The 23,628-nt window shown below is 48.2% G+C and overlaps 1 protein-coding gene and 3 non-coding genes across 10 annotated transcripts; 1 reads left to right on the top strand and 3 right to left on the bottom strand.

The window, feature by feature from the left end:
• Positions 1 to 2,257: 2,257 nt before the first annotated feature.
• Positions 2,258 to 2,329, bottom strand: trnag-ucc (transfer RNA glycine (anticodon UCC)). The gene has a single exon. It is a non-coding gene; the product is annotated as a tRNA-Gly (tRNA).
• A 564-nt stretch (positions 2,330 to 2,893) lies between these two features.
• trnaw-cca (transfer RNA tryptophan (anticodon CCA)) lies at positions 2,894 to 2,965 on the bottom strand. The gene has a single exon. It is a non-coding gene; the product is annotated as a tRNA-Trp (tRNA).
• Positions 2,966 to 3,249: 284 nt separating this feature from the next.
• trnap-agg (transfer RNA proline (anticodon AGG)) lies at positions 3,250 to 3,321 on the bottom strand. Its single transcript has one exon. It is a non-coding gene; the product is annotated as a tRNA-Pro (tRNA).
• A 1,884-nt stretch (positions 3,322 to 5,205) lies between these two features.
• On the top strand, positions 5,206 to 23,073 carry gigyf2 (GRB10 interacting GYF protein 2). 7 transcript variants are annotated; one of them, XM_056596509.1, is made up of 29 exons: positions 5,207 to 5,324; positions 7,175 to 7,226; positions 7,460 to 7,625; positions 7,713 to 7,808; positions 7,938 to 8,046; positions 8,249 to 8,357; positions 8,547 to 8,587; positions 8,708 to 8,740; positions 8,915 to 9,016; positions 9,776 to 10,026; positions 10,922 to 11,072; positions 11,397 to 11,639; positions 11,750 to 11,922; positions 13,045 to 13,195; positions 13,795 to 13,961; positions 14,414 to 14,511; positions 14,849 to 14,977; positions 15,126 to 15,274; positions 15,439 to 15,539; positions 15,768 to 15,908; positions 16,229 to 16,393; positions 16,808 to 17,140; positions 17,659 to 17,787; positions 18,540 to 18,773; positions 19,188 to 19,468; positions 19,820 to 19,977; positions 20,476 to 20,735; positions 21,141 to 21,288; positions 22,728 to 23,073. In XM_056596509.1, the coding sequence occupies exons 2-29, from the start codon at positions 7,189 to 7,191 to the stop codon at positions 22,790 to 22,792; spliced, it is 4,221 nt and encodes a 1,406-aa protein (XP_056452484.1). In that variant the 5' UTR covers positions 5,207 to 5,324; positions 7,175 to 7,188; the 3' UTR covers positions 22,793 to 23,073. The 7 variants fall into 7 exon arrangements, with proteins under 7 accessions (XP_056452481.1, XP_056452484.1, XP_056452485.1 ...); XM_056596506.1 differs by having other exon boundaries at positions 5,206 to 7,226; positions 21,144 to 21,288; XM_056596510.1 differs by having other exon boundaries at positions 5,207 to 7,226; positions 9,776 to 10,014; positions 16,244 to 16,393.
• Positions 23,074 to 23,628: the final 555 nt, after the last annotated feature.

The raw sequence follows: 23,628 nt of genomic DNA, 5'->3' as shown, positions 1-23,628 counted from the left end.
ACACTCTCATGACAGCGATACATGGTGTGGTGAATCTGATCACAGTTGACTTGCCCCTCGTCCCACTGTACCGGACACAGGGGAGCGAGCTGTGGCGCTGGGCTACGTGGCATCATGGCCGCGCCGGCCACGACCGGTGTGGTCGGCCTGGCCTACATGGCCACAACGAGTAGGGTGCCCTACATGGTCGTGACCAGTATGGTGGCCTACATGGTCATGACCAGTATAGTGCCCTGCATGGTCACGAGCAGTATGGTGGCGCACATGGTCACGAGCAAGGTGCGCTGGCTGCATCGGGGAACGATGGATGCTCACGGATAGAGCCGGAATGGTACTCTGTGAACCTGCCGCTCCGCTGCTCTGTGACCCTGCTGTCCTGCTGGTCTGCGAAACCTGCTGCTCTGTGACCCTGCTGTCCTGCTGGTCCGCGAAACCTGCTGCTCTCTGTTAATGGACTCAACATTACGATGTTTGAATTGCTTTAATAAAAAACACATGGGAGTGAGAGAGAGAGAGAGAGGGGGGGGAGAGAGGGGGAGAGAGAGAGAGAGAGAGAGAGAGAGAGAGAGAGAGAGAGAGAGAGAGAGAGAGAGAGAGAGAGAGAGAGAGAGAGAGAGAGAGAGAGAGAGAGAGAGAGAGAGAGAGAGAGAGAGAGAGAGAGAGAAGGGAGGTTGAGAGAGATGGAGGAGCGATAGAGAGTGACGTGAGAAATGAGGAGCGAGGAGAGAGGGAGACGAGAGAAAAGCAGAGAAGGGGGAGATAGAGAGAAGGGAGAGAGAGGTGAGGGAGTAGGGGGGAGATGGGGATAGATTGACATCGCGAAAGGAGAGAGAGAGATGGAGCGAGAGAGCAAACGAGGATGCAAGTGTATGAGCTAGAAAGTGTGCACTACTTGTGTGATGCGTCTGTGTGAAGGGAATGTGTAATGAAAGGTTCACAGAGTCTTCAGCGGTGGGGGCTGGAGGCCATCCACAAAGGCCTGTGGTTGCCTAGGAATAGCATATCCATGGCAACAGAGGAGATACGCGGGGTTAACTCCTGGTTGTAGAGGAACATATAAAGTTAGTAGGCGACCGTAGACAGGTTGCCTTTTCAACTTGTGAACTTTGAGGATCTTTCCAAATACATATCGGCGGGTGTGCTGGTTTCGCTCGCTATCTGCAAAAACTTTTCCATTCAAACATGAACAGCAGGTGTTGATATCCCATCACCTCTACCCTCTGTGAAGTAATTTTCCACAAGCGGAGACTGAGACAAGTACAGAAAATCCTAAAACCGGTTGTCAGGTTGTCCCTACGTTCAACAGGGACAACCTGACTCACTGACAGTTGTCTCTCCCGGACAAACAGGCTTCTAAACTAGCAAGACAAATTGATCATATTGATCACATGAATATATAACAGCTGATCGTGTCACCTGTACATTCAATGTACATTCCCTTATTTTGACACTGCATATTGATCGGTCCACCTCCACTATATATTTATGATATTGAATATTTGTATTCTTCATTCATGCTTCATACTCTCCCTTCATCTATAACCACCAGGATACATATGCTGTATTCTCATTAACATTCGCTGGATTTTGGTCAGAGTTTGATTTCAATGATGTATATTTGTTGCTAGGCTAGCCATATTTGGTCTTTTTTGTGACCTCAATTTGTCTACTTATTTGTTGCTTGTATGTCACAAGAAATTGCACCATTCAGAACGACCATGTATTAGATTGTACCTATGATAGTATAGTATAACATTTTGATTTTGATACAGGCTGCTAGGTCACTCCTGCATTTTAACTTTGTGTTAAAAACTTAGAATACATGTATTGTTTTATGCTTCGATGAATATGTTGCTTTCCTTTAGGTTAACAATTGTAATTGCTTCAACCTTTTAAAGACACATAGTTGAGGCATCAAAAAATGAAAACGCAGATCAAAAAGCTCCAGAACAGCAATAGTAAATACACTGAATGACTGAATCAAACTCAATAAATATTTAAATATAATAGATATATATTACACAACGTAAGTGCAAGGAAAGATCTGAAAAACATTGCCTTCTTGTGGCTCGAAATGGTAATAGTTCTTATTTTGGTATGAGAATGTGACTGTATAATATCACTAAATATGAATGAACCTTATAAACTGTACTTCCTTAGGGTTTTTTATTTTGTTCATAGTAGATCATTTATCTGGTGTAAAACACTGCGTAATGGGAGGTCAATAATTTTGTACTGGAGAAATACATAAAAGTGATGCGTTGGCCGGGAATCGAACCCGGGTCAACTGCTTGGAAGGCAGCTATGCTCACCACTATACCACCAACGCTTTCGAGATAACGCAGAGCTAATACAAATAGAAAAAAGAATTCGGAAATAGGTATATTCCGCGGACAAAAATACCATTGTTGTGATTTCTCCAAAATACTTTCGTCACAAAAAGAATACATAAATACAAACAAAGATCAGTTATTGCATGGCTTATGAGAAAGCTAATAGATATTGATGTAAATAGCCATTTCTTAGACAATATGTTACACAGGGCTTACCAAACACCAGTAGGCCTATTTGTTTTATAAAGAAAATCCCTGTGTGCTGCACTGCTGCTAAAATAGTGTTACACCATCTCTAATAACAGCTAAAATAACAATTTTCAACCCAATACCTAAACTTGATAATTTCTTACCTTAACTTGACCATCTCTAACCACAATAAAAACCAACCTTAACCTGCTTATCCTCTTACCTAAACGAACCATAGCTAACATTATAATCAAGCTTAACCATCTCTTTCCTACAAATATAAGTAATGTCATATTGGTCTTAATTCATGGAATGTCATTTCTTGGACGACGCATAGGATCTACAAATCTCATCAAAATTTGACAAAATTCTGACCCCGACGTGATTTGAACACGCAACCTTCTGATCTGGAGTCAGACGCGCTACCGTTGCGCCACGAGGTCCATTTCTCAACTACCGGGAATTGACTGTATAAATAAGTTCATAAAGCTGATAACGGCCAGCTCGACATTCTGATACCCGCACTGGCCCCAATTGGTATTTCTTTCCGAAAACCACAATCGTTTTTTTCGTGCATGATTCTTATCGCCACTCTTTAGTTCTTCATTCAATGGGAAACACGTAATCCATAGTCTAGTCTACACACAGAACACATCCCCGGCACCTATTTTTGGAAAATGTGCTTTTTTCCAAAGATGAAGATAAACCAATGACCACAAAAAGAGATGGGCTCGTCCGGGATTTGAACCCGGGACCTCTCGCACCCTAAGCGAGAATCATACCCCTAGACCAACGAGCCATGCACAACGACCGAAAAAGGCACGAATAAATTGCTTACTTAAATATTATGTATGCATATTGTCAACAACGCAAGACGTTTAGGTTGATTTACATTTCAAATTGTGTTAACATCATTCCATAAGTTTGATGTAGCAAAATTCCTCCCACCATTTTTGCATTTTTAATGCAAACTGACAGAATAGTTTGCCTTTGAACGAATAACAGTAATTCATATGATTAATAATGAAAGCAGATTTTTTTTTTTTTTATTCACATTAATGATAGAAAAGGGATAGCCGCTGGATAGTCAAACATCAAAAGTTCTGCCCAAATAAAAATATAAGCCTACCTCTAGTTTTGGAGTTTCTTTATTAATCTAAAACATGGTCACATCCACAGTTGTAGTAGCTGTAGTTTGGTCTGGCTTTGCGAGACTACATCCACAGTAGTAAAAAGTCATCGTGGTCATTCTTGGCGCACTATTTCACACCGCCGCAAAATCGGGGCCGGTTCCGGGCCAGTTCGGAGCTAGGGCCAGGGCTTTGGTTTCACACCGCCAAAGAACCGGCTCCGGCCCCTAAAAACCGGTTCAACTCTGGCCCCACTTTAGAGCTGGGCTAGAACTAGAACCGCTTTTACGCCGGGGGCAGGGGGCGGAGTTATCCGTACCTTCATAAACAGGAAGACCAACGAAGGCATTTTTTTAAAACACCGAAGTAAACAATGGACGTGAATCCGTGTATGGTTCTTTTTTGTTTTTTCTGATTTTGTTTTTAAATCTGAATATTCAAAGAACGAACCATACACGGATTGAATCGAAGACGAAATTGTTGTTGTTGTGTTTGAAACTGGCGCGAGGGTTCTTCTGCGCGCCCTGACGCTTGATCATTGTGTGGTGGTTCAACGCGTCAACGCGCCAACGCAGCTAGATGAGTCCATGTCCATGCAAGTGAACGGAGCGTTCCCTCTTCGTCATAACTATCAAACCAAACATCCTTCACATTCACCGAGCGAACATTATGAAAGTAAAATGTGTGTGTGTGTGTGTGTGTGTGTGTGTGTGTGTGTGTGTGTGTGTGTGTGTGTGTGTGTGTGTGTGTGTGTGTGTGTGTGTGTGTGTGTGTGTGTGTGTGTGTGTGTGTGTGTGTGTGTGTGTCTTTAAGAGATTAGCGAGCCGGTGTGTGATAAAAGGAAGCCCAATAGAGCGGGAAAAACAGCCCTATCTGGCAACACTGCCTGAACGTCCTCCAAAGGTAGCCCATCCAGCGGGAAAAAACACCCAATCTGACAACACTGCTGAACGTCCTCGCGCTCCAGCGTCAACGTAAATCACTTCAGAGACCAACTGAAAATGAAGCCGCAATTGAACTAAAACTGTTATTCTGAATAAAGTTTATAAAGTTTAAATGAAATTCCGTTTCGATATTATTGAAATTACAAGTATGTAGATTAGTTAAATGGTTTGAACGAAGATAAACGTTTGAAAATTGATTTAGTTAAGTCTTAAACAGTTGAAGTACTAGAGGACAGCTCTGCCGTATTCCCATTGACTCCAATGTTAAAATAATAATATTCTAATAGTAGAATATCTTAAAAAGTAGCCTATAAAATATTTGAAAAATCTGAAAAGAAGTGCTGGATTCCAAGCTATTCTGAATATTAAAAAAATTGAATGGAGTCTCTAGGTGAAAAGTTGAGGAAGGAGATAGGTCCCAAAGTTTGTAGAGAATATTAAAGAAAGAAAGAAAGAAAGAAAGAAAGAATAAAAGGTATGAAGAACAATAGTTGAGCGCTGCATGCAGCACTCGTCTAATAACACCTAAGAAGAACAATAGTTGAGCGCTGCATGCAGCACTCGCCTAATTACGTTTTTCAACACCGTGCGAAAGGTAGCAGTCAGCAAATCTTTCCATGGCATACGGGCTTTATGTGTCATGTGACCTAGACTCAGCCATCTTGTGGAAAACCGAGAGAGAGCCACACAGCTTGAATACAAACCCTGTGCTGTCAGAACAAGCAGAGGTAAGATAGTGGAAGTTAATTATACTAACCGTTGCCCGTGCGGAGTTTATCTGTACAATAAAGTAAACTATATTACTGCACAGCCACTACTTTACGAATCCGGGACGTTTACGAATGTTGTTATAACACTATGCTTAACCTGGCCTTCAAGCACCGGCCTCGAGTTTCTCCGAGGCCGCGTTGCGTTGAGCGGCGTGCGGGGTGGGGTGGCCAGGAAGTGGGGTGCGGACTTCGGCTGGCCGAAGGCCGCATGTAGAAGGCTAACACTTTAGCAAGTTATGGTAACTCGTTGACTACAAGTGCCGAGGTGGAGGATTACATCATGTCATCGTGATATGCATTTTTAATCCCGGCATAGCATTTCTATAATCACCCAAATCTTTACACTTCGTTGTGTGTTTAACGACATACGGTGTTTAGGTGGGCTCAGCGTCGCATTTCTTGCTCGTTTTCCTAGATTGGAGCTAACCTTTAGCCTAGCCTGCCTCGACTAGCACACTGAGTACTGGATCGCAAGCATGCTGCAAAGTAACTTAAATCAAATCGTTCCGTTCATTTAATACCCTCACAACCTCTTGGCTCGACCACTATTAATGGTGATAAATCACCTTTTGTCGTGAACTAATGCCAAGTGGGTTGACATTCAATTGTTGTAACGTTACTGCATGCTACCTAAGACTATGTAACTGGTTTACTGCGAGTACCAGCTATGCTGATCTGTATATTAAATCTCAATGCATTAATTACTGCGTTGGAGTAACGTTAGGGAATACAGGTTATCTAATATTGTCCTGTTGATAGCCTTTCATCCGTTATATTTCCAGTATATCAACGTTATCCAAAGGGCTAACGCTAAGGTAGCTATTCTTGGCATAATGTATGACATGCGTTTTATGTAGTAACTAAGTCTGCTTCGTAGCCCCACATTAAGCTGACATTATCTTAGTGTTTCTGAATAGCCAGTTCCGACTTGACCTTTAGTGGCCGACGTTTTGTCTCTAGAACATAAATAAAGCTGGCGCAAGTATTTCCTTATTTGGCACAGTAAAGGAAAGTGGACGTCGCAGTCGTCAGTGTTGATCCTGACACCCGAAAGTATGCAGTTATCTAATAGTTTGGTGTGAATGTTTTGTTTGGTTAGACCAAAGTGGAAGTTTGGATTTCAGAGAGAGAATGTGCTTTTTGACCGAGTCAGTGGGATGACCTGTGGGGTGTATTGGTGAGCTACACGTGGCTCTCCGACTTGACGGTCAGGACGTACGCTCACGCAAAAACAGTGTCGAGGAATGTTTCCGTCGCCCTTTGTTTGTGACAAGTAGACAGCCTGTACAATCGGCTTTGCCTTTTGCATCGTTGTGACGGTACGAATAATACATTGTGAGCTACACTAAAGTAAGTTACCCAAATCCGAATCTTTCGGTCGTCAAATACTAAGGCTTCGTTTTTTTACGTATTACTCTGAAGTACACACTAGTAGGAACCGGTGTGGTCAATTACAGGTGTCTCCGGCAAAACCTCCTCTTTGAGTAGGAAGCATCCAAAAATAGCATCGGAGGATTGCATTTGTATCTTTGTATTGAAGAGGGCAGGGATCTTATGGAGTTAGCTGTAACCATATCTAAAATATTCTAATTCCTTTTTTTTGTCATTCAATCACCATTCAATAACATTTGAAATTAAATTAAGAAGTATAGGTTTTCTGTATAGATATTCTCTCTAGGTTTTTTGAAAGTTCACTAAAACTATAAAACTGCGCTAGGTAAGCAGGGGTTTTAGAATGTCATGTGCAGTGAGAATTAATGTATATATGTAAACATTGATTATATGTATTTTTTCTTTCATGTTTTTAGAACTTAAGGGAAGAATGGCTGAAACCCAGACACTTAACTTTGGACCAGAATGGTAAGTGACCATTTCAAGATTTGGATAAATGTTTTGTTATTGTTTGGATTTCTTATTTTGCTATAATACATAAACTAAACCTAAAATGATTAATACAAGTAAAACTGGTGCTCACAAATGTTTTACACATTCGGTTTCATAAACGGTTAGCTCACAGAAGGCCTTCACCATGGCGTGTCCCTCCCTACTACCTTGCTTGTGTTCTGGATATGACGTCTCCTTCCTCTCCACAGGCTCCGTGCCCTGTCCGGAGGTGGTGGTGGTGGCAGTGGAGGCGGTGGGAACAGCAATATCCTTGCATCCTCCCCACCCCTCTCGCCTGCATTGCCAAAGTATAAACTCGCAGACTACCGCTACGGGAGAGAAGAAATGTTAGCACTTTATGTAAAGGATAAAGAGGTGAGGAATAGGAGTTGAACTAGAGAAACGTGTGTGCATTCAAAAGGTTTAGTGCACCAATGTCATTTTTGTTGTTTTGCCTTCTAGATCCCTATAGAACTACATGATAAGGAGCTTTTGCCTATCTTACAAGAGGAACCTTTACCCCCACTGGCCCTCGTGTCCTTTACGGAGGAAGAACAGGTAAAATGTTTTTTGTTTAGGGAAGTCCTTCAGCAGGAGGTTCTCCACTGTCACATTGTAAACACGTGTTAACGACGTGGCTAAAGTACGCACTGACACGCCCGGCTTTCTCTCTTTTTTCCTATGCAGAGAAATTTTTCCATGTCTGTAAACAGTTCGGCTGTCCTCCGGCTGACGGGGAGAGGAGGGGGTCCGATAGTAGGAGCACCAAGGGGTCGGAGCACCTCGAGGGGTAGAGGTGAGCTCCTGTTGGGGTGCCTCATGGACAAACCGCATTACGCCATGCGTTAGCGTGCCGTTGACCTGATATTGGAGTTGGAACAACACAATTTATAAGCATTAATGAACTAATGTTGGACTGTGAACGTCCATATGCGATTAGAATCTTGTAGTGAGTAGAGTCCTTGTGTGAGTTGTTCAACGTGGGGCTTGGTTGTCAGGTCGGGGTCGGGGCGATGGAGGCTTTTACCAAAGAAGTTTTGACGACGTGGAGGGAGGCTTCGGCCGGGGTGTGCGGGAGATGCACCGTTCCCAGAGCTGGGAAGAGAGGCAAGTCTTGGATTCCTGCGGGGTTCCTTCATAACTTTTTCTTGAGAATTTGTTGGTGCTATAAGAAATATGTATAGTTGCTTTATTTGTATTCTATCTTTCGTTGATGGTCATTTTCTCTGGTATGAATGAAGTTCACCTCCTCCTAAAACTCCTTTTTTTTAAATAAATTTTTATTTTCCATTTTAGGGGAGACCGAAGGTTTGAAAAGCCAGGAAGGAAAGACCCAGGTTGGTTTTTACTTTGTTTGAATAACCAGTATACTTAGTGTTGCACCATATTTCTATTATGTTTTATTAGCAGGATATATAACAATGAAAGTATTTGTTTTTCACTTGTTGACTTTGCAGAAGCCCCTCCAGCGCATTTTCCAATGAATCATAGTAAGTGTGGCCTTACAGACATTTCCCTTGTAGTAAGAAAGTTCTCGAATTCAAGGGTAGCTCAAATAGAAACTGGAACCCTTTTCAAGCTTCACATGCGTTGGACTACACAGCCGACCAGGCCCAGAGAGATGCCACGCCCAGGTTCTAACGTCTCATCTGTGTCCCCTGCAGTCCGTGCAAACTACGAGGAGGTGGGCCCCGTCCTGCCAAGGAAGCACGACTTCACGCGCTCGGAGAGTGAGAACTGGCGGTGCTCTCGCGATGATCAGAATGGTGAGGATAAGGGCTGGGTGGGTATCTTGGCCAATTTCCTAAATCGAAGGTTCTGAATCGATTAATCACGATTCGATTCAATCTGCTCTTAAATAATGAAAAGGGCTCAACTATGTTAAGAAATAAAACAGTACTTTATTTTTTCTCTTGATCTTAAACAACGGGCTTTAAGTGCAAACTTATAAATTTGACAGTTTGTCCTTAAGCTGTAAACAAAACTGTCAAGTCTCAACAGTGCAATTTTGAAATTAGAAAGGAATCACAAGAGAAAGTGTACTTGAACTACAATATTCCATCGCTGCATATTGCATTAAGGCAGTTTATTAAAGTGCAAAAATAATAATAATGGTAACAAAACTAAAGAAATAAATAAAATCGATCTCATGCCCGATGAATCGATATGGCAAAATTTAAATTAAATCGATTCTTTTACCCAGCCCTTGTGAGGATGGTCCCTACAGCACAAGTATGCATGGTATTGATCCCAGTAAATAACATTGATTGGGATTGTCCAATGGGATAGTTGGTTCTTAATGATTGATCTCTATGAAAACCTGATCTTGGCACTAGTGTTAACGTCGCACACGTTGAGGGAGCGACCGCAAAGAGAAACTGAAGGGGAATGGGAGTTCGAGGAATTAGAGTGACTCGTGTTTAAAACATGAGAACTAGCTTGTTATGTTTGCATTCCGGTTAAGTCCTTTCAGGTAGCCATTGTTTGAACCGTCGCGTGACTTTTTGGCATGACCTCCTCCCCAGACATCGCGAGGGCGGCCGCGTGGCGGGAACACCCGGATCAGCAGCAGCAGGCCCCTCCGCAACAGCCGCGGCGCCGCTTCCCGTTCGACGCCAGGGAGGACGAGCGCGGCTACCGCCGGCCGCGGTCGGGCAGCGGGAGCCTGGAGGATGAGAGGGACAGCCTGCCCGAGTGGTGCCTAGAGGACGCCGAGGAGGAGACGGGCACCTTCGACTCGTCGGGGGCCTTCCTCTCACTCAAGGTGGGGACTCGGGTACGCTTGACTCTAACCCTAACCCGGTCCCACGCGTCAGGGTGTCGAGGAGTCGACCCCGGCGCCATGTTCTGGATGAGATCATGGCCAAGATCAGATAGTAACCTTAAAGAAGAAACAGGCAATATGTTTTTGGACTGATTAACACTTGGCAGTTAAAAAAACTAAAAGAAAACGATATCCCCTAATCCTCACTTCTGTTTTTGATTTGCTGCCACAGCACATGTAAATATCAAGGACTTTACCTAAATATTTGAATATTTGGGACGATCCTAAATTTGCTTGGTATTCAAACATAACATCACTTTCAAACCCTTTCCGGAATCTCTGTTCATTTGAGAAGAGGGGTGTTGTCAACGGGAACAGACAAAATGTACAAAAATGCTTCTGGACCCTATTGGATAGAGCAGGGACCATGGTTGTTTATGTAAAAGCTAACCCGGTTCTCCCATTGGGTGCTTCTCTGCTCTGTCATCAGCTTTAAACCCGCCCCATATTATATAAACGGTTGTCATTGGCCCGACCCATGCCTGCTGGAATTCTGAGTGGACGGGAGGGGGATTAGTAAATGAAACGGCGGTTTCAAGTTTTCCTGTCACTGGTCGCATTTTAAACTAACTCCTGTGAGCCTGTTACATGCCAAGCGTTACCACATGCTTTCAAAGCTGGTGTCATTAGTTTTAGTTATTGACGCTTGGGGGGGGAAAATGCTCACACAGGCTTCATATAACCATCGCCGTCTCTTGACGAAACTTTGAAATCGCTTGCTTTGAACAGATTAGGTATTTAATATAAACGTTGGATCGTATTCGTATCCATGGTTTCACAGAGGCTTTACTTGGGTCTTTGCCTTCTTGGTTCAGAAGCTTTACTTCCGGTCTGCTTGTGTTGTCAGAAAGCCTCCAAGGAGCCCATCCTGGAGGAAGCGGAGCTGGACTTCAGGCCCCTTGAGGAGTGTGACGAGGGTCTGGAGGAAGAGGACAGTCAGCCGCCGGAGACCAAAGAAACACAAAACGGGGCCAAAAGAGAGGGGGACAGGAAAGAAGGTCAGATCCATTGGTCTCTACCCCCGGTTATAACCTTTTTAGAAGTGACTAACAACAGGCCAACCTCTTCGATCAAGAGGCAATTGTTGAAGATTGGTTCTGTAGTGAAGTCATTTTTGTGTATTTGTTTTTAAGCCTTTCCCTGGAGGCATTCAAATCCTATTTGGCAATGCATTTTCTGCCTCACACATTGTTCTGTAACTTTCCTCAAACTCTCATTTTGTAGTGCTCTCTCCCCCCCCCCCCCCCCCCCCCCCGCCTGCCACTCAACTGCCCTCTAACCAAGCACAACTTTTCTTCTCCCGGCTGTGACTTTCCTTTCAGAGCGGGCCAGGCTGGCGGAGGAGCCTCCGGTTCCCGCTCCCGTGGCCCCTCGGCCCCAGGGGCCTTCCCTCAGCCAGCCGGTCCGGGCCGAGGAGACGGAGAGGGGTGCGGCACGGCTGGCTGGCGAGAGGCGATCTCCTCCGGGCCCGCGACAGGAGCCCAGCAAAGCCCCCCTGCATGTCCCCCTGTCCAACAGCATGCTAGACCCCCGGCCCATGTCCCACATCGCCACCACCCTCGCAGGTGGGTTTGGGTTCCCTTCACCCCCGCTGTTTGACTTTCGTCTTTTGTCGTGGTCGTGTCACACTTCCCTACCAAATAAATAACCGTTACCCCCGACCTGTGCTTTGTAGCGGACGTCTCCATCCCCTCGCCCTCTGTCCAGCGGAGGCACCCCAAGCCCATGGAGGTTCCCATGGCGATGGCCAACCCCCTTCCCTTCGCCAGCATGATGGCGGCCATCGGCCGGCCCATCATCGTGCCTCACGTCGTCGACGAAGACGAGGGACTCAAACACTTCGAGCAGGTGAGCTGACTGGCAATCTGTGATTGCAGTATGGATGGGCATCGTTACTGTGCGTTCCCATCAAACGCGACACTTGTCGCCCGTTTGCGTTGTCGCCGAAGTTTTGTCGCGCCACAAATTATAATCCGTCAAAGTTTAAATATTTCAACCCGAGCGAATTTGTCGTGCCACAAATCCTCGTGAACACGCTCGCCTGTGCACGGCGATAGTGTGGCGTGGCAAATCAAAACTTGTCACTGGTTTTCTCTCGCGAAACATTCGCCCGATACGCGTCTCTACGTTCACTTAGTATGGGATCTTGTCGCGTTTGGTGTGAACGCAGTTAGGATTTTAACAATGCTACTTATCTTAACTTTACTGGTTATCGATCCAGTCGTTTAATGGTACTCTTATCGGTTCTTTTATAAGAAAATATACTAAATTAAGAACAAGACATTGTTTTTGTTTTTCTCATAATATGCTCACTTTCTTCAGTTACAATAGCTGAACAATAGCTGCTCTGAATAAATAACTATTATAGACTCTGTAATGTCTTGAAAATAAAGAAACCATTAATAGATAATTAAAGATGTTGTCTTAGGGCCTGGGTATGCATGCAGCTCGTCCTCAAAAAGGCATCAAGGGTTTTGTTTAACATTTTTTTTAACATATCTTCCTTTTTTGTTTTGTTCTGGCGATTGGTCATCCATAACATTATTTTTTCTTTGCATGCTCTTAACCAGCGCTATCAAGCTATAACAGCGTGCTCTGATTTAAGTGAAACTCTGCCCAATGTGCAAACAACCTTTTTATGCTCTTGCATGCTCTTGAACAGCGTTAGCAAGCTATAACGGTGTGCTCTGATTTCATCTGAACTTTGCCCAATGTACAAACCACGGTTTTAGTTTCATGATCATTAAAGTAGGCTACTAAATCATGTGCCTTCACTGGAACTTTAGCTGGGTCGTATTTCCACTGAGAAAGCTGCCACACAGCCACAACATAACTTCCAGAAACCTTTTAGCCACGAACAGCCTATTCTATTCAAATCGAATCGTCTGCCGTGCGTTCTTTCTACCACACGTTGTGCGAGGCAGAAGTTGAATGTTTTTAATGACCTGCTCACAATTTGTCATCATCCAGGAGGCTGAAAAAATGGTGGCCTATCTACAGGAAGGAGTCGTGGAGGACGAGAGGCGTGCCGCTAAGGAGAAGGCCAAGCACCCCGGCTTCCCCCTCACCCACGAGGCCGCCCTAAAGTGGTTCTACAAGGACCCCCAGGGGGAGATGCAAGGTGAGACATCACCAAGGCCGGGGGCCAGGGAGCAAATGATGGGACTGAACCATATTGGTGCCACGGTACCGTAATCCCATGATGATTAGAGGTTAAATGGTTTGATGGTTGGTTTGTGGGACCAGTCTCTGAAACGAAGGGGCCAATCTGGGTGGACGGGACCTGTCACTTTATTTTGTTTCATGTCTGTTTCAACCAATCATGTTGCTGAAGGCTGCGATCTGTTGGCGCGTAATCGTCTTGCGTTGAACGCAAACTTGACATCCGCTTGTAAACTTTTCCCTGCTGGGATGCAAGCTAAAACAGCCTGTCTGGAGAACACCTTCTTAGGAAAGTGTCTGGAAAGGATTCAAATCAGCACTTTGTTCAAAGTTTGGCTATAACCGTAAGACGGCTGGATCCAAGATCAAAACAGTTCAGGCTCAATAAATGAATAGTACCTGCTTTGTTTTTGTACCATGCAATATCAGCCATGGATAATTTGTACTTCTAACGCGGTGCACAGCATTCGATCCGTATGTGTAACCTCGTTCCTCTCTCTCTCTCTCTCTCTCTCCCGCCCCCCCCCCCCCTGCCATCCGTCCATCCGTCTCCCCCAGGTCCGTTCAGTAACCACGAGATGACGGAGTGGTTCCAGGCGGGCTACTTCACCATGAGCCTGCTGGTGAAGAGGGGCTGTGACGACGTCTTCCAGCCCCTGGGGGAGATCATGAAGATGTGGGGCCGGGTGCCCTTCGCCTCGGGCGCCGCTCCACCACCTCTGCAGGTGACTGGCCCTGCCGCACCGCGCCGTAGCTCGTCCATCGTCTGCCTGTCTCATAATGAGCCAATCTTTACCTTTTTTTTTTTGCGGTGTGGATACGTTAGCCAGCTTCGCTGCAGTACTAACAATGGCCACTAGTGGGCGTAAAGCGCTAGGTAAATTACACATAGGTTACACTTTGGGTGTTCTGGAGCTGTTGGAACCATTTCTCTGTGGTTCGGACTAGGCATTCAAGTTGGTTTCTGTCGAGGGATTAGCTGTTTCAAAAGTATACGGGAAATGTTGAGGTCAAACTAGAAGGAAGTATTAAAGGTATATTGGTGGTGTAAGCTTTTTTGTCTGCACTGCACAAAGTAATAATATCAGCAGTCAGCATCTCTTGACCGGGGTAAAATCCATCACCAGTGAACTTTTGTACAGCTTGTTAACTCAGTTTTGTTTGTGCTTTTGCGTAGCAGGCGGACGGTGACCAGGAGAGGTTAAAGAGACACCAGGAGCTCACAGCGCTCAACCTCTATCAACTGCAACAGCTACAGTATCAGTACATCATCAGGTACCTATTCAACCGCTGACTCATTATCCCTAATCATCACACTACCTGTAAAGTACAATTGTAATATTCATGGTGGTTAAGCGTTGCCTGTCATTTGGCATAGCTCGACAATATTTCCATTTGACAGTTTAGAAGAACACAATTGATTTGGCTTCGCTCTTGGTAATGTGCCAGCCAAATCTTTGCAATGTAGACGCAGTGAACGTCGTCATCCCTTCATGGCCTTGGTCCACCGTGATCCGTTTGCTTGCCAAGGGGAACCCCCTATTCCGCTGTCAAGTCGTTGGGCTTTAGACGTGGTGTTCCTTGACGGTCCCCTGTTGCTGTGCCCCTCCAGGCAGCAGTATGCCCAGGCTCTTGCCCAGCAGAAGGCTGCAGCCCTCAGCTCGGCCCCTATTCAGCAGCAGCAGCAACAGCAGCAGCAGATCAACGTCCTGCTACAACAATACCAGGCCCTCAAGTTAAGGTGAGATAAACTGCACTGCATACACGCAGGCACACATGTAACGGCGTGTGTTGCAGTCTTTTACTCACTGGCAATGCTTGCTTGTGTTTTTTTTGTTGCAGCTGTCTGTTACTGATTTGGTTTTATTGTTGTTGTTTTGTTTGCCCAGAGCGTCTGAAAGCCTCCTACCTCCTGTCACCCGGTCTATGTCGATACCGGTGTCGGTACCGGACACGTTACCGGGCTCCGTTTGGGAGATGCAGAGCCCCTCGTCTCAGGCCTCGTGCACACCCAGCCTCCAACAGAATGTACCGTGCTGTGAGTCACCATGTCATCTCTGGGGCCTGGGAAACGTGAGGGGACTCTGCGAGATCGTATCGGTTTTATTGAAGCTCGCTCCGCTCGGTCGTAGGCACAGGATTGAAGTGTTAGCGGATGCGGTGACCATCTGATGTATCAAACCCTCCTTGTTGCCCATGCAGCGTGGGACGGCAGCAGTGTATGGGACTTGCCAATCGACTCCATGGCTCAGGCGCCCACCATCGAACAGATGCAGCAGATAGAGAAGGCCAAGGCTGCAAAGGTAAGTGCTGTGTGTGTTCCCGTGTTCCTCTATGGCTCTTCTCTAGAAGTCTTTTTTTAATATTTGTATCTGTTGTTAATATAAGGCTATTTCATTCAATCAAACACCTTGTCGTCACGAAAAACGCAGTGTTGTGGTTATTGTTGTTATTAACATGCAGAACTCTATCCTAATGGTTAGCCACGCTATAAAGACATGCCGACACCCGTCTTCTTCTCCCCCGGTCAGTCGGAGCTTGAGCGGCGCGAGGCGGAGCTCAGGGCCAAACGCGAGGAGGAGGACAGGAAGAGGCTGGAGGAGGCCATGCGGGCCTGCCAGCAGGCGGAGCGCAGCCGCCTGGAGGAAGAGGAGCGGGTTCGACACAAACAGGTGAGACCGCAGCCCGCTTCCTCCCCCCTGTAGCTTGTAGCGCGGCTAGGCTAGACTGACGCTTCATGGCGCAGCACTAACAGTGACCGACCCGGGGTCGGGGTTGACTCCACCGCAGGAGGTAGAGCGGATGTCACTTGTAACCGGGAGGTTGATGGTTCGAATCCCGGGCCCCTCAGAGCGCGTGTGTTGAGGTGTCCCTGAGCAAGGCACGCCCCCGCTGGCGCCTGCGCGGTGTGAACGTACGACCCCGTCCTACGGCGCTTTCCGACGAAGGCGTCTGTTGAGGGAATGCTGGGGCCGAGAGTTAACCCGCGCAGTGTGTGGTCCTCCAGGAGGAGGCGCTACGGAGGCAGCGGGAGGAGGCCCAGCACAGACGGGAGGAGGAGGAGCGGCAGGCCCAGGAGGAGGCTCTGCGTAGGGGGGAGGAGCGGCGACGGGAGGACGAGGAGCGGAAGCAGCGGGACGAGCTCCTCCGCAAACAGGTGAGCGCCGGAGAGCTCTGCCCGGGCTCTGGTCCCTCGGCACCAGTGGTGTCTCACCGGGGCAGTACCGCATCCGTTATTTGGATACGGTCTTTTAACAGTGTCCTGGTCGCGGCTTTAGCGCCTCCTACTGGAAGGTCGGGGCACCCTCCCCCCACATACCGGACCTCAAACATTTCAAATATGCATACAGGGCTTCAGTAATTAAAAGGTTGAGGACCCCTGATGTAAGGGGTCCGAATAGCTTGGCGCCTGGGTTCTTGGCCTCCCGACCACTAGGTTCTGGGCCTGAATATACCCCCCCCCCCCCCTAGCCCCAATCACCCTCTTAACGACATGTGTCTGAATCATCGCAAGGGGCTGTCCGCCAAAAACTGATGCCTTTTTTTTTTAAATCTTCTCCACCCGACCCAGGAGGAGGAGAAGCGGAAACGGGAGGAGCTGGAGGCCCTGCTCCGTCACGAGGAGGAGAAGCGCGCCGAGGCGGAGGCGGAGGCGGCGGCCGGCCTGGTGCGGCTGCAGCAGCAGCAGCAGCAGGAGGAGCTGAAGAAGAGGGAGCAGGAGGCGCAGCGGCAGCAGGAGGCCCTGAAGCAGCAGCAGCAGCAGGAGTCACAGAGGCAGCAGGAGGCGCTGAAGCAGCAGGAGGCCCTGAAGCAGCAGGAGCTGCTGAGGCAGCGGCAGCAGCAGCAGGAGGCGCTGCGGCGGCTGCAACAGCAGCAGCAACAGCAGCAGCTGGCTCATATGAAGGTGAGCCCCCCCCCCACCCCCAAGCCCACGGTCCAGTCCTCTGGGCTTGTGTTGTGGACCCTCCCACCTTCAAGTGTAACTGAAAACGCCTGCCCATATTAGGCGTCGATGTGCACACTTATTGTATGGTGTACGTCCTTGCACTTGATGGATAGTGCTCGGCATTGTGTAACATCTTATCCTAGCTATCTTTGTTGTAAAAGGGATTAACCTAGCGATTGTCAGTGCTTGGCATTTGGTTCTATGAACATCCGTAATGTACCGACAGCAATACATGGTTGTTTCTCTTTCTTCTGTCAAATGTACTTATTTTAAGTCACTTTGTATGAAAAGCGTCTGCTAAACGCCCTCGGGGTAAATGTGTAACTTTGTCGAATGAAGTTTAAGAAAAGATGACGTGTCTCGGAAGAGATTCCCCCGAGCTCCATCTGCCTCGATAAAAGAGCAGAGAGTGTGAGAGAAACGCTGTGTGCCGCTCGCGCCCATCCCACTCACACTGTGCTGCGTCCCTTCCCCAGCTTCCCTCCTCCTCAAAGTGGGGTCAGCAGTCCACCGCCAGCCCGGCCGTCAGCCAGAGCCAGAGCGCCCAGTCGCTCTCGGAGATCCAGAAGCTGGAGGAGGAGCGCGAGAAGCTGTCCAGGGAGGAGGTTTGTACCCCGACACCATCTAACCAACCATTGTTTCTCCATCTCGCCGGGAGATGGGTTATGAGTAATGCCGCTTTACTCCTCGTCGTTTGGCGGTCACCTAATTTGTGCCGCTGAATCACAGTACTATCAGGCGTGACGCGGTGGATTCGCCCCGGAGTACGATTGCGATGCGTGACGCGAAAAGAAACACCCCCGCGAGATGATGGTGCACATTTGAGTGTAGGGAGCTCCGAATGGACTTCCTCTGAGCTGTGTCGTTCACCTACTCACTAAACAGTTTATTACTCCTTTAGGCCTCAGCCTCCATCGCAGCCTCCTCAAGTCCGGGGTCAACAAACTGTTAGCTAGCCAGTTTTTTTTTTCCTGATCCTTCGATCGAATCGCATCCATTGAGTTTTCCCCTGTTCAGAGTCCACCTCGACTCTGCATAGCTTCTGGCCACCATTGTACACTGTATTGTATTGTATTATAGTACTTAACTGTGTAGCAACTGCAGTAACTGCTATCATTGCTGTAACACGAGGAATTGGTTAGCCTAGCGATTGTTGTACTTGCACTTGGTTCTATGAACATCCTTTCTGTACCGACAGCGATATATTGTTGCACTCCATATGACAAATGTACGCAAGTCGCTTTGGATAAAAGCGTCTGCTAAATGCCCTAAATGTAAATGTAACGACCTGCAGAAGCATCCCCCGACCCCCTCCAACCAGAGCTTGATCCCTTCCCTCTCCCTCCTCCCCCTCCAGCAACGGCGCCAGCAGCAGGAGCTCCAGAAGCTCCAGCAGCAGCAGGCCCTGCAGCAGGCGCAGCAGCCCACGGCCAAGGCCTCCAGCTGGGGCAGTGTGTCCAAGCCGCCCACCGGCACCAAGTCCCTGCTGGAGATCCAGCGGGAGGAGGCGCAGCAGATGAAGCAGCGCAAGGACCACCAGCCGCAGTCTCACCCCACCATCACGCAGACCAGCCGGGCCCAGAACAGAGCTGTACGTGCACCCCCACACGCCGCCGCCACGCCGCTTGTCGCCCCTCTACCCCCCCCCCCCCCCCCCCCTGCTCGCTGCTCCTAGCCCGGCTTTGTCCCGGTGGAGCCGCTCCCTCACTCCGAGTCCTTTGGGATTTGTTTATGGAACGCTGAAAGCCCTAATGGATAAAGTACAGCCGTTTGTAATGCGCTGTGTCAGATCATCTGTTCCCAATAGAGTCGTTTCTGATCAAACGGAACGTTACCGAATGCGTTCTGTAAAATTTTGTGAAAGTGGAAGGAAACGTTCTGTGGGCATGTTTTTTTTTCTTTTTTTTTCTTGGTTCTTGAAACATGTTCTTCTGCTACGGTGTGGTATCGTCCCTCGGGTTGAGCTGACCGCTGGGTGTCTCCCCCCCCCCCCCCCTCCCCACAGCCCTCGCTGAGCTCCTCCGTGTGGGGCGCCGTCAGCCCGGGCTCCGGCGCCAACTGGGGCTCCGACCCCAGCAGCATCTGGGGCGACGCCCAGAACGCCAACATGGGCTTCTGGGACGAGGCGGTGAAGGAGGTCCAGCACGCCCCCCAGCTTCCCCAGCCTCCCCCGCCACAGCCGCTGCCCCCCCAGCAGCAGCAGCCGCAGCCGACGCCCCCCCAGACCCAGCAGCAGTCCAAGAAGGGCAACACTCCCAAGAACAACAAGAGCAACGCCAACCTCAGGTACTGTGTGTGTGTGTGTGTGTGTGTGTGTGTGTGTGTGTGTGTGTGTGTGTGTGTGTGTGTGTGTGTGTGTGTGTGTGTGTGTGTGTGTGTGTGTGTGTGTGTGTGTGTGTGTGTGTGTGTGTGTGTGTGTGTGTGTGTGTGTGTGTCCCCCGTCCACATCAGGAAGTAATTGGGAAAACAAAACCGGAACCATAATCACGAGCCCTAAAATATTGATCTACTTCTGCAATTAGACGTTTCTCATTTCCCTTATTTGACTAAACCCTCGGTACAAAAAATGACCACATGAAAAGGTTCATTCACCAAAGGTTCTCGTCCCGCGTGGCCCTTCTTCTTCCCCCCACACAGCAACTCTGTGAGCAGCAGCCGGGCCAGCAAGAAGGCGGCGGAGGAGGAGGAGAAGCTCCTGAAGCTGTTCCAGACGGTCAACAAGAGCCAGCAGGACGGCTTCACGCAGTGGTGCGAGCAGAGCCTGCACACGCTCAACACGGCCAACAACCTCGACGGTGAGCGCACGGTGCGGGGGGGGGAGGCGGGGGCGGGGAATACGTCCCGACCCGGGTTGTTTCACTTGAGAGCGTTGATGTTTTCGTAACGTGTGCCCTGCTCGGCGAAGGAACTTCAAAATGGCGGTTGTGTTTTGAGAGTTGTGTGCGGAATTGCCTCTACTGTTAAACTTGCCTTTTTGTGTGTTCTGCCAGCAGCAGCCTCTAGTGGCTTAAGTCGAAGCTACAGTGGTAGCTGTTTCATTTTAAGGTCTGATATTTTCGAAGTGTTGGATCAGAGCAAAACTTAAAAAATGTAAAAAAAAAACTTTATTTTTTTCTTTTTCATTTTTCTTTTTTTTAACGGTCTAGTTCAAATATTTTCTTCTGATGGCTTCAGTAGAAAAGTGAGCGTGCCGGGCTAAGTTAAAGTGTAAGAGGAACCTTGTGCGCGGTGTGACCCTAGCTTTGTCCGAAACAACACCCCAGCTAACCTCTCCCCTCCTCTCCCTCCGCCAGTCCCCACGTTCGCGTCCTTCCTGAAGGAGGTAGACTCCACGTACGAGGTGCACGACTACGTGCGGGCCTACCTGGGCGACACCCCCGAGGCCAAGGAGTTTGCCAGGCAGTTCCTGGAGCGCCGTGCCAAACAGAACAGCAATCAAGCACAGCAGCAACAGCCGCAGCCGGCCCAGAACCAGCAGAAGCAGGCAGCACAGAACCAGCAGCAGGCACTCAAGCAGCAGCAGGCCCGCGAGGCCAAGGAGTCGCAGAAGAAGGTGACCATTTGATTGATATACATATTTGTTTTTTTATTTTACTTTCTTACTAACTAAAGTTGCTAGGGTAGGTTAGTTGTGTTTATGACGTTGGTGCGATGCATTGGGAGTCAATACAGATGTTTCAGCGTCGTTGAGACAAAATGAATAGGAAGGAATGAATGTAACCTTTCTGTTCTGACATGGATTAAACATGTTCATTGTAATTTGGTTTTTAGTTAATTCGATTATTTTTTCTTCGAGAGACTAATCCATGAAGGGATGTTGTCGTTCTTCTTTTAATCGTCCACAATGTATTTGTCTCACTTTGGCGCTCTGAAACACACTGTTAGACCGCCCACCACCGGCATAAGTCAGGACACCAGTATGCGTGTCGGTCCGCTCACCCTGGCTCTGGTTCCCCAGCAGGTGGAGTCTCTGTGGGGCGGGACGGACTCCTCCCCGTCGTACCAGTCCAACCACACCGGTGCCCACCAGCCGCGCTTCGAGACCGTCACCTCAGGGAAGAAGAAGAAAAAGCAGAAGATGGTCCGTGCCGACCCCAGCCTCCTAGGTGAGCCCCCCCCCTTAGACGGCCCTCCCCCGGGGGCCTCGGCCCCCGTAGCGCACACCTGGGCTGGGGCCGCCAACCCACTGAGGGGCCTCGAATGTGTTGGCCCTCACTGACGCGAAGGAGCGCAGTGCTTCAAAGTGATCACTTTGCAGCACTGCGCTGTGCAACTCTGAAATGGAATCGCAGTGTAGCATTGCAAAGTGATAACCAATGCTTTGAGATTGGTTTGAGATAATGTTTGTGTGGCGCAGGTTACACAACGGAAGCATCCTGATTCTAGATGGATTCAGATACTCCTTCACACGATGGGGCACAAGCACTCACAGCCAGGGTTGCTAGATTATCGGAAAAATCATAATCGCGATTATTCAAACAATTATTTTGAGTTTGAAAACATGATGCATTTATTCAGAAGTTCTCTCTGAAAAAAACCACTTTGTAACTGTGAACTATTGACAATTCCCCTTAAAAACATACACAAAATGCAAATAATTTATTTATTGCACAGGTGTCATGCCTGTTTACACGTAGGGGCTGTTTCCCAAAGAGGTTTCAGGTAGACAAGTCATGTTCTCCATCGTCTCCAGGAAGAGGGGTTTTTGAGACGTGGTGACCACATGACCACCGTTCCAATCAGGTTAAGAATCGTAACTTGCAAGCTGCAAGACTCGTAGCAACATGAAAGCAGGCTCGGCACGACGCTGTTGCCTTGGTATTTCAACTTGAAACCCGCTTTTTTTTAGTTGGGGTTGAAGACCAGGGTCTTACGTCTTAACCACACATCCTTCCGCTGAGGCTTTGTTTCTTGACAAGCGTCTAGATGTGATTTTTATTGTACAACCCTGTCCCTGTGGCTTTGACACTTGTTTCCACATCCTTTATCGACTCGCGAATCTTGACCAAATAGAGATATTCTGTTTTATCCATTTTGAACTGAGTTTTGTCACGTAGGAGATTAAAATGGATGAAATGTCAATTTTTAGATTAGAGGGTATGTTTTTAAAGTAAGAATGAAGACAACAGGAGCTATGTCTACAAACACAATCCGTGGTGCCCAGAGTGGTAGCACTGAGAAGTGGTCTGGCTATTGCCAGACCAAACTCAATCATAGATTGAGTTTGGTCTGGGGAAGCTGCTGTCATTTTCTTCAGCACAAGAGACGTGATCAACGGGCCCATTTCAACTGACTCTGTACGCGATTTTTCTGCTTGCAGTCACTTCCCTGTCGTCATTGTGTTAAACCAGCCAATAGCGCGCCAAGGGGAAAATTGGCTGATTGGCTCCCGCAAAAACGTATCGGAAGCAGAAAGAAATGTATTGCTCTTCTCCAGACCCTTGTGCTGGGCGAACTCCAATCGCTGGCAGAATGGGCGGGGCTACCCAGTCTAACTGGCAAGCATTAACTTCACCATCCTCGTCTTCTTGTGTCCCCGCCGCAGGTTTCTCCGTGAACGCTGCGTCAGAGAGACTGAACATGGGCGAGATTGAGACTGTGGACGAGTAACGTCCTGCTGCCAACCGACCCCACGGACTGTTTGTGTTTTGAGCAGCAAACCGTTTTACAACCCCCCCCACCCGCAAAGTACTCCAACCATTTTCTGCCGCCTCCTCCCCCCGCGCGTTTCCCAAACCAGCGTTCTCAGACAGGGAGGGGGGGGTCACAGGAAGTGCCCTAAAGGACCCAAGATTCAAACTAGAAGATCCACGCTAACAAGACTCCACAAATGAACTCCGAAGAACGAGGGAGTTGGGATTTCTTCCGTCTGCTGTTGACGCCCCCCCCCCCCCCCCCCCCCCCACCTGCCCAGCCCCACCCCCCCCCCCCCCACCTGCCCAGCCCCACCCCCCCCCCCCACCTGCCCAGCCCCACCCCTCACGGCGCCCAACCCAACCCAACCCAACTAAATATTCATGGAGAAGTTCTGATTTGTCTTTGTCGAGGTTTAGTTCCCTACTGCGGACGTGCGGATGGAGCGTCGCCCCGTAGGGAGGGGGAGGGGTCGATCGGTGTGCTTAAACCCATTCTATCCATTCAGTTTTGTTTATTTATTGAACCCCCCCCTCCCCCATTTCACCCCCTCCCTCGTCCCGTACAGCTGAAGCCCCGCCCCCCTGCGCCGGGCACCTCAGTACAGGACCGGAGGGGCGGGGCCCCGCGACATGTCCTGTTTTAAGGACATGCTTTGAAAGTTTCCAAGTAGTTATCTATTTCTTGTATATTACTAGGCTGTTTAAAATAATAAACTTTCAATTCTGCATCTGTATTATAATATATCGAAAGGATGGAGCGCGGGAGTCATTTTTTTTATTACGGTATGAAATAAACAGACTCTTAATGCG

The sequence above is a fragment of the Gadus chalcogrammus genome, chromosome 8, assembly GCF_026213295.1.
Source record: "Gadus chalcogrammus isolate NIFS_2021 chromosome 8, NIFS_Gcha_1.0, whole genome shotgun sequence".
Classification (NCBI taxonomy): Eukaryota; Metazoa; Chordata; class Actinopteri; order Gadiformes; family Gadidae; genus Gadus; species Gadus chalcogrammus.
The sequence above is the reverse complement of the archived record's forward strand: the minus strand, read 5'-3'. Positions and strand labels throughout refer to the sequence as shown.

What these genes read in the sequence shown, in the direction of transcription:
- gigyf2 (XM_056596504.1), top strand. Translation starts at nt 7,165, where the DNA reads ATGTTTTTAGAACTTAAGGGAAGAATGGCTGAAACCCAGACACTTAAC. An exon ending in AGAGGGGGACAGGAAAGAAG is followed by an intron (nt 11,073 to 11,396) that starts GTCAGATCCATT and finishes CTTTCCTTTCAG; the next exon opens with AGCGGGCCAGGCTGGCGGAG. An exon ending in CAGTATCAGTACATCATCAG is followed by an intron (nt 14,512 to 14,848) that starts GTACCTATTCAA and finishes GTGCCCCTCCAG; the next exon opens with GCAGCAGTATGCCCAGGCTC.